Source organism: Sus scrofa, chromosome 18, assembly GCF_000003025.6.
Source record: "Sus scrofa isolate TJ Tabasco breed Duroc chromosome 18, Sscrofa11.1, whole genome shotgun sequence".
Classification (NCBI taxonomy): Eukaryota; Metazoa; Chordata; class Mammalia; order Artiodactyla; family Suidae; genus Sus; species Sus scrofa.
Genome location: NC_010460.4, coordinates 29018660 through 29028827, shown reverse-complemented (window position 1 = coordinate 29028827; position 10168 = coordinate 29018660). Strand labels below are relative to the sequence as shown.

Sequence of the window (10168 nt, the reverse complement as noted above, 5' to 3'; positions counted from 1 at the left end):
TCGCAGTTCCTCAGCACTTTGTTTGCCCCCTTAAACTTCGTCATGGAGAAAGTGGAAAGCATCCTCCCATCCAGTCTGTGGCACCAGCTGACGAGGATCTAGAGAAGCCCACCGTCCTTCCTCTCGCCTCACCCAGCAGGCCGCCACCGTCTCTTCGTGCCAACTCCTCGTGGACTGCAAGAAAGCATGACTTTGAAAAAGGGAAGCCATTCCGAGATTTTAAAACCTTCATGGACTGTCCGTTCCATATTAAAAGCTGTTTTTGTTGTACAAAATTCATTGACGTTCAGTTCTATTATATTTTGCCTTCAGAAAAGAAAAAAGTCAAAAATAAACTTTTGTGTATTGCAGCAACCAGTTGTGTCTTCCAACCCCAAAAGTGTTGGTATCCAAATAAAACTACTACAGGTTACATTTAATTTACTTATTTATAAGGCCCCAGATCTGCTGAATGCAACATGCTGGTGTTCTGTGCTGATGGAACTCATTTCAGCGGGCGCGTGGCTTAGAAAATAGACTCTCTTTGGCTAAAAAGTACCATCTCTTTTAGCCCCAAACTGTATGTTCTCATAAGCCAAGTGCACAAAAGAAAGTTAAAAAATGAATGACAGGAAGCTTGAAGGAAATGGAACTTAAATGCAGTCACAGCTTGAGACTCTCTCTGCTCGCTGCCTAGAACCCAGCACTGTGGTTCTAGGAATCATTTTGGTTCTGCTTTCTGAAAATTTGTTGTGAGAAAAAAACTTCTGATGAGCAGCTACAGACCCAACAGTCTATTGTAGAACCTGACCGCTTTTTAGCATTGCCATTTTTAAAATGTTTTTTCGTAAGGGCAATTTTTTTTTATCGTGTTTGCATTCTTGATGCTTAAATGTGAGCGTTCTTTGAGTGTTTTACTGATCTGACCCAAAATGGTCATTTGTCTTCACCATCTTTGAAAGCCTTCTCCATGAGTCACACCTGCTGAGCATCTGGCTTTACTTAAGCAAAAGAGAAAAATAAATAACCTTGAATCCTCTATCTGAAGTGAAAAGTACCTCTATTCAAAATCTCAATCTAGTGCTTTAAAAAAAAAGGACTGTCCTTTACATAGTTTCCCTTTGTTTAGAATCCCGACTCTTTCCCCTGAACATTCAAATAGGCAGCTTGCGGGGAGCACCACACCACACCCCCTTCAGAGCTGGACTTCCTGCCAGCTCCAGGTCTTCATCCAGAAGCAGAGCCAAACAGGCAGATAATGCTTAGGTGCACAGGGCTTTTCATGCTTTTGGCAAGCTTTTCTTTCTCCTTTGTGCAAAGCTCTGAGGCAGGTATGTAGCTGGCTCCTGCTCTTAGGAAACTATCTCGGAAGAGGTTGAACTGCTGTGTTTTCATCAGTGGTCCCGCTCTTGGAGGCAGGGTCTGTGTCCTCTTTGTTTGCCTCTTTCCCCTTCTTCCCCCAACACAACTCTTAACCTGGAGTGGATGCTCAAATGATCTGTTGAATAAATCAATGCAGTACATGATAGGTACAAATAAACTTTTATTTGTGTTCAGAATAGATTGGTTCCAGCAGAGAAGGACCAAGGAAGCCTTAGAGTTGTAATTTGGAGCTGGAAGAGAAAGTAATACTTATCTGATACAATTGAGTCAGCAGATGGGGAAACCAGAGGCCAAAGAGATTTTTGACCTGTCCAAGTTAGGACTATTTTGTGAGAGCCCTAGGCAACGGCAAGTTGAAATGGCCCAGCATGAGTTGTTAGAAACCCCAGTTGCAGGAAGTGCAGCCGAGAAATATCACACAAGGATTTAAAAGCACCTTGTAAGTTTAATAATTCAGACTTTAGGAGTTCCCGTTGTGGCTCAGCAGGTTAAGAACCCAACTAGTATCCATGAGGATGTGGGTTTGATCCCTCATCTCACTCAGTGGGTTAAGGATCCAGCATTGTCACAAGCTGCAGGGTAGGTCACAGATGTGGCTTGGATCTAGCCTTGCTGTGGCTGTGGTGTAGGCCAGCGGCTATGGCTCTGATTTGACTCCTAGCCTTGGAACTTCCATATGCCACAGGTGCGGCCCTAAAAAGAAAAAAAATAATAATAGGACTTTAGAGCTGTGCTATGGACAGGGGAGACTGAAGGTGGACGTTGAGGGGTAAAGGGAGTGAATGGGAGAGTTTAAAGTGGAGAAAAGAGGGTGACAGAATAAAAAGAGAGGCAGATAACAGGCTGGGGGAGGGAGCGAGTCTGTGGCCAGTAGAGGGGCTAATCATGTGTGGAGGAAGCTGTCATCTCTAAACCTGTGTGAAGACTTCCCAGAGTCACTCTTCAGGCAGAGCCTCAAACCCCAATGCTCCCTTTCTTCCTCCGCTGTCTTTGGCTACTCTGCTCAACTCTGAGAGCAACCATGACTCACTCTTGCCGTTCTGACCTCCCTGGGCCTAGGTGCCAAGGAAGGTTGTTGATTTCCCAGCTCCCGCCTTGCATTGTGGCCCCTGAGGACAAGCATTTCAGGCCTTTTTAAGGGTTTTATGCAAATCTGTGAAGAGACAGAACCAGAGCAACCAACATAACATATCAATTTTTAAGATGATCAATTTTACGTAGTTCTTACATTTCTTGCTTAAGGTCCACAGTTCCTGACTTCTTAATAAGATGGCAACTGGGATCCCAGTTTCATTTCTGCCTTCTGCTTTTATTTCTGCATGAGAGGACATCAAAATCTGTTCTGATAGGCTTTCCGCTATAAAGACACTCCAAGCAGGACAGTAAGTGTCCCGTAGCCTAAATTTATCTGTGTTTGTTGGAATACGAATGCAAACATTCTAAATTAAATATTAGCAATTATACATTGCTAAATATAGATTGAATCTAGCAATATATACTGGAAACAGTACAGTATGACCAAGTGGGAAGGCTTTTTTTTTAAAACTTTTATCAGCATGTAAGTATAAAAGTCATTCTGTCTATAGAAGAATTGGAGAGACTTCCATATTTTTATATGGCTCGGAATAATTAAACACATCACCTGTTCTTCAAGGATTAGATAAAACTTAGACATGAAACATCTGATTGAATGCTCTGTTAATGGTAGATCTTTGGTCACCTTTTTACTCCCTGCAATAGAGATTGGTCTGTGCAAATATTCTGCTTCTTAGGTTTAGTTGATTGCATGTTTTCCTAGGAAATGACTGCTTTCTCTAGGCATTAAAATGTGCTACCACAAACCTATATGGATATATCACATTTATAGCTTTAATCTCTTCTGTATTTGTGGTAATTTATCTTTTCTCACTTCTAATTTTACATATTTTTTTTTTTTGCTATCTTTCTTTTTTCCCCTCGTTAATAAGCCTCACAAGTTTATCTTAAAGTTTTAGATTTGCTGGTGCATTCGACCATACTTTTTGCTTTGTATTTTATTATTTTTTACTGGTTTCTCTTATTTATAAGAATTGTGATTTTCCCGATTTCCTTAAATGAGTACTTAGTTCATTTTGATTTTATTTTAAGAAGGAGGTATTTAAGGCTATATATTTTCCTCTAAGTGTAGCTTCTTGTGCCATAGATTATTCTACGAAGGGTTCTCCACTCTTCTCTAGAAATTTATGTTTTGGTTTCTTTTTATCCAGGAGTGATTACTTTGGGGGCATTTCCTAATAACTGGTTCTCTATTACTGCCTTTAAGGGATTTATTTTAAGATAATACTGAAATATCTCATGAAAACATCAAAGATGTTCAACTACCAGCCCCTGAGTACAGTAAACCCTGGCACCTCACACTCACAAACTACTTCTAGGTAAACTTACTATCTCTATTTCCATCATTCTTTAAAAAAAAAAAAAAAAAATTACGTCTTTCTTCAAGGTGAACCTTCAGGGGCGAGATTATGTTTAAACTGTGCTTATGTCCCTTCCACTGTTCCTATGGCTCTTGTTCCTCCGGCCCCATGGCCTTGCCCTTCACCAGCAGAAACAGACCTGTGTGCTGAGCCACCAGGGAGCTAAGGACATGGGACCCCCTGCCAAGTGCTGAACTTGAGGATATGGGTGCCTCTTAGACTTGCACATCGCATATTTGGCTTCTGTCCTGCTTAGTGATGGCTTGGGCCACATGAGGAATAGAAATGTAAAAGGAGGCGGTGAGCATCAGACATGGGCTTGAAGGAACTAATCCTGAAGTTCTGGCTTTTGAGGGTCAAGAACGGCTGAAGCCAAACTGACAGGCATTGTCTGAAATGGGAATGTCCAAGCAGAGGGGGATGGGCCTCTATCAGGAATGCTCTGGAGAGCTGCAGGGGGCATCTGTATCTCCTGCAGGGCAAGAGCTATGATTCTCCAGCAGGAGCCAAGGGCAGAAAGGAAGCAGGTTCTCTTCTCTTTCTCCACCTTGTCTCCGGTCCTGTCCAGCTCAAGTCCCTGTCACAGTCACTTGGATCCCCAGCCTCAAAGCAGGTATGTTTGTGGCCAATCTTAGGAAGAAAAACTCTGGAATTGAAAACTGTAATTGACCATCAGCAAAAGGCAAGCAAACTTCAAGTGGGTGTGTGTGTGTGTGCAGGGAATGGGCAATAGGTTACAATTTTAGAGGATATGTAAGTAATATTTTAAAAAACATTTTAACCACCTACCTCCCCCTCTGAGCCCCTATACTGCAAAATATGCATTCTGAAGCCCTGTGTCCTGTGCCTCTGACATGCTGGTATCTGAGCCTGCAGTGTCCCTGAGGTCTGATGCTCCCTGCTTCCGTGCACATGTGGGCCGCAGGACCTGAGGCCCCTCCCCGCCTCCAGCTCCCCAAACGAGCCTCACTGCCTCCTTTCTGAGGTCTGGGTGCTCCTCGCAGGCCCACTGTCCACCCTCTAGTGCCTCTCAGCTTGTCCACTCTCCCTCGAGTCACCGGGAACAGTCTCTGCCTTGGGAGCGAGCCCATCCTTCCAAAGGCAGGGCACCTTCAGCTGCTTCCCTGACAGTCTTCTGGGGCCAAGAACTGCAAAATCCGTACTCCTGATTGAAATGCCAGGAGGGAGAATGCAGGGAGAAAATACAGAATGATGTCTCAAAGATAGTTTGCCCCTCAAGTCAGAGATAACCTCCGTCACATCCGGTACAAATTACTCCTTTGTTGTCTCCTTTAAGCAGCATCACGCTCTCCGCAATGTCCCTTGAGCTCCACTGCTCTATCTGTGCGCTTACTTGCCTGTCTCACTGGCTGGACCACAGGGATCTCAGGTTCCACATTGTGTCACTCACCTTCACACCCTCAGGACCAAGAACTGGATGTGCTACCTTCTAGAGTATGAGAACTCAATAAATGTTGGTGGGAAGGTGAGACAGACAGCGTAGACGAGAGGATCATGCTTAACCAGAACTGAGAATCCTTTTTCAGAAGGCCAGGAAAAAATTCATAAAATGAAATACAATGTATTCTATTCTTAGGATAGCAGCTTAATGAAGAGCTTTTGTGAAAACTTTGCCCAGTTATCACTTTCTTTGAGACGTATTATTTCTTCATCTCCCTTGTTCCTCGCATGATTGCACCTGTTTATTCTGTATCTGATACCACACCCAGTCCTTGACATGCAGGACCTCTTTGTGTTCTCGAACCACTCTCAAGTGGACGCTAAAGTCATTTCCCCTTACTGAGCAGCTGCTGAGTCAGGGGGCTGGGTCTGAGCCCCAAGCACCAAGGCACTGGCCTGGCCTGGGCATGGTGTGGCCAGAGGGTGCTTGCTTTCCTGCCTCTAACTGCCTGCCCACCTGGCCTCTCAGCTGGAGGCCAAGTGCTGTCAGCTGACCTTCAGGCCAGTGGAAACGTGCCCTGGAGACACTGCTGCTCAGACACCCCAGAGAGAGGCAGAGACTGAGCTGATCTCTGCAGACAAGGCGGACTTCATGTTTTTCTTCACATTCCAACCACATACGTTACGATGGGAGACAGGGAACGTGTGTTTCTAGGGTAGATGCTCTGACCCTAAAAACAAGCAGAATGCTGAGTGTGGACTTGAAGCAGGAAGAGGAAGCCTGTAACGAGTATTGACTGCTGTTTCCCACGATGGATTTTGAGAAGCGTTAGTCCAGTGACGAGCTTTTTAGGAAAACATCACAGCACTTACTGTTTCCTTGGATAGTCACGGTGTCATAAGCCCTGAGGAGTCCCACAAGAAAGAAATCTGTTTAACCCAGCATGGCTTCTCCTCATGAGATCAGAGGTCACCCTCCTCTTTCATCAAGAATCCTTATGAACATTTCGCAGTCTTCTTCTTGCAAAACACTGGACAAGAACAGTGCTGAATGAAAAGGTGGATCCTGTAGACAAAGTGTGTGGTCCTCTGGGAATCTCACTGTCCTGAAAGGTGGGTCCGGCCAGACAGAATTAGGGGGGAATCCAGGCCTCATGCAGCCAGGCATTTACGAAGCCCCCTAACTAGGCCTCAAGTGCTCTGTGTCCCCTCCTGAGCCATCGTGGTGCTGGCCGTGAGTGTTGGCCATGGACCCCCAGGGGCGTCCTAGGGCCCTTTAGCTGTCTATCGCTATCAACACAGCCAAACAAAGGGGAGACATCAAGGAATGGGGCAGCTGCCCTAATTCAAGTGTTCCATTTTCTCTCCAGTTATCCAAGAAAAGCCCAGTGGTGGTACCTGAGAGAGCCTGTTAAGAACGGGCTTTTTGGCTGTGGCGAACAGTCTGTAATTGTCACTCTCCTGGGGTTTCCAGCAACTGGGCCTTTTCACCAACCACAAGGTCTGTGGGTCTTATATCTAACAAATTATGTTTTCCATTACTTTTTTTTAAGCTGGCTAGTGACAGCTAAGATTGTCCCTCCGCAATTAGAATCTGATGGCAGAGTGAGAAAATCCCATTCCCTGGGAAATCCCATGTCACTCATTCTGTATTAATGATATTTACTCTCCCTCGTTGTTTTATTCCTAAAAAATGGCTCCCCTGGTTGCAGTGTTATGTTAAGCATATTACATGTTACTCCAAAATCAGTTCATATATTACAGCTCGTTACACTCCTGGGTATACATTTCTGAATAGCTCTCACTCCGCAGTTACAGCTCTGCATTAAAAATGGGCTGTCATGAGTGAAGCCTGAGAGTGTTGTCTGTTTATTCCTGGCTCCTTGTTTTTCCTGGAAGTTGTCTTCTCCTTCTATTTTCCACTCCTCAGGGAAGCTGTGCCTTCCACTAAGAAAAGTCTGCCTGGGGAAGGTGGAAAGTATTTTTCTCTAGAATTTTCTGGAGAGGAGATTAGAAAGTGATAGCTGTTTGTGACAGAGAGCTGATGGCCTTCCGTGGAGGCCAGTGACTATTTGGAACATGAGTGGCCATGCTGATTAGGGGAGGCAGGAGTTGGTGGTGCCAGACCCCATCAAGATCGTTGACATAAGCCACAATATCTTTCCTTCTGTAACTTTAACATCAAAATGACTTTTTGTTCTCTATAGCCATCAAGTTTTTGTCTTCTGTGGCCAGCATGCTCTTAAGCCTCTGATGTTGCAGCATCATTCATAGGGGGTTTTGTTTTTTTTTTTCAGAATTTCGTAGAATGTAATCTTTTAAATCACTTCAATGAATCCACAATGACAATCTATTTTTATTCTGTCTGATTTAGGATCCAAACACAAAGTTCTGAGCCACCGGCTTCTTTCTTTGCTCCATTTGTCCATTTATTCAACTGCATTATGCCTTGAGTCCCCTCAATGAACAAGGGAAAAATCTATTGTGCTCATGCTTGTAGCCTATGGCCAGAGCCACAGTCCCCTGGGGAAAAAGTCTTCACATGCAGTCTCTGGGTTGGGTCCTCATGTGGGACTGGATGCCAGGCAACACCAATAGCCCTCCTCTCGGGTGTGGTTCTTCTGAGAATAAACGGATATAATTGGACAGCCGGTATGTCCTACCAAGAGGGCTAATGAGACAGTTCTCAGTGGGCCCCCAAAGGCTCTCAAAAGGTGAACAAGTCAAGAGCCACTTTTCTCTTGTGCAACTTGGCCAGTTCTGATTTCCCCACATGCCTTCTTTCAAACTATCTTAGCCGCTGCCCAACACAGTGTGATGAGCGCCAGGCACCTCTCTTCTCCAAGATAAGGGGAATCTCCAGAGGAAAAGTGACTGCCACGGGGCTAGGGCACAAGAGACTCTGGAGGCCACTGCCATCTCCCTCGGCTACAAAGGCCAAGGCCTGAGACCCTTGAGAAATGAGAATCAGACTGTGTCCAAAATACATCTGAAGCTCTTGGGACTGTGTGTAGCCATATAAGGAGCTGGTCAAGAGCCATTTATCAGAAAGGTCCTAGAGAACCTATAGGGCACTTCAGTTAGCTGAGCGGTGCCTGGTTCTGATGTGCCTGCAGCTGTCATGGTTGCCGGGGTGGGGGGGGGAGGAATCAATGGCATTGCTGCTGACGTTTCATATGCAAAGGCTATGAAGGACCCTTTCTCCTCAACTCCTTTGAGCATCATTACCCATATTTGAACAGGGTCTTGGACTCCAGAAAATATTAAAGTCTAAAAGTAGCCAAGCTGGAGTTCCTGTGGCACAGTGGGTTAAGACACCGACTGCAACAGCTCAGGTCATTGCGGAGGTATGGTTTTCATCCCAGCTGGGCACAGTGGGTTAAAGGCTGTGGTGTTGCTGCAACTGCAGTGTAGGTCACAGCTGAGGCTTGGATTCAATCCCTGGCCCAGGAACTTCCCTATGCCATGGGTGCAGCCATTAAAAAAAAAAAAAAAAAAAAAAGTCAGTTTCCTGCTATGGCACAATGGGATTGGGAGTGCTGGGATGAAGGTTCAATTCCCAGCCCTGCATGGTAGGTTAAGTATCCGGCATTGCCACAACTGTGGCTTAGGTTGCAACTGCAGCTCAGATCTGATCCCTGGACCAGGAACTCCATATGCTGCAAGGCGGTCAAGAAAGGAAAAAAAAATAGCCAAGCTATAGGTAAGTAGGTGTTTTAATCACCCACTTTAATCAAAGTGTCAAGTGAAATTGCTCAACAATCCCTCACCACAGCCACAGGCATATCTTAAAGGATCTTTCAGGTAATCCGCCTGCTTTTCTAACAGCATCCAAATAAGAATAGAGAATGTGAGTCATGACAGCTGCCCCAGGCCCTCATTTCTCTGTCTTGCTCCACTGCCATTATATCCACTGACAGCCTTGCACCCAAGGGCCCCCTCAGCATCCATAACAACATTAACAAGCTCTGTTTGGGTCTCAGTAGGAAATGTTTCCATACAGGTCGATTTTCAGGACTTATGCATATATTTGCCTTCAAAAATATATCTAGATGTATTTCAGTGCAGAAAGGTCTCACCAGATACTTGAAAAGCACACTGGATTTTAAAAAATTAGGGGCTCTCACATCCCACAGCCAATTTTCTGCCACAGAAAGGACTGAACAAGGCTTTGAGATATTAGTTTCAATTTAATCTCTCCAGGATGCTCCATCTCTCCTATGAAATACCTGAATCCTGATTTGCTTGTCATGTATAGAAAGCTTTTTCAAAAAATTTCCCTCTATTGATACCGTTATGACTGCATTCAGAACTTCAGGTTTTAATGTATCTCTCTCTATCCTCCTGTCAGATTATTAAATTATTCATCTATGTATTCCTGGTGTTTAGCACAGTGTTTGCCTTGGTGCTGGTGAATTAATGCTGAGCAGAAGGAAGGAGGCAGGGAGGAGGTGATGGTTAGGGTTGCAAGCTGTATCATATTAAAACTTCAGATCTTGGGTCATGGATGGGGCACTACCACTCCTTGTGCAATGTAATTTGGTAGCTGGAATTGAAATATTTTATCAGGTGTGTTCAGAACCAATGTACAGTAGTCACCTGTGGAGGAGTCACCCTCTCCACGTGTAAGTATTAAAGAGCAAGACCAGCCAAAACAAAGGTGTGAGGCTGGGACTCCTGAGCACTCCTAGATCCTCTGTTTGATCCCCACATCTCATCTAAAGCCCATGTCCTATTGGAAACCACAAGCTTCTGGAACTGGAAGATATGTAAAGAGTATAGAAGGCTAAGCTGAACTGTCCAAAAGAGAAATTAAGAAACTATCCCACTTAGCATAAGAAAAGATTTAGGAAGAAACTTAATGAGGGAGATTAAAGACTTGTAACTGCAAATTACAAAACATTGATGGAAAAAAATTAAAGAAGACACAAATAAATAGAAAGACATCC

The 10168-nt window shown here is 44.6% G+C and overlaps 1 protein-coding gene across 7 annotated transcripts in view; it reads left to right on the top strand.

Moving 5' to 3' along the window:
• The window catches only part of ST7 (suppression of tumorigenicity 7), a 257080-nt gene extending 256668 nt beyond the window's left edge, over positions 1 to 412 (top strand). For 6 of the 7 annotated variants that reach the window (XM_021078412.1, XM_021078420.1, XM_021078408.1 and 3 more), the window contains one exon: positions 7 to 412. In XM_021078412.1, the coding sequence (XP_020934071.1) occupies positions 7 to 102 (96 nt within the window). In that variant the 3' untranslated portion in view covers positions 103 to 412. 7 annotated transcript variants of the gene reach the window in all.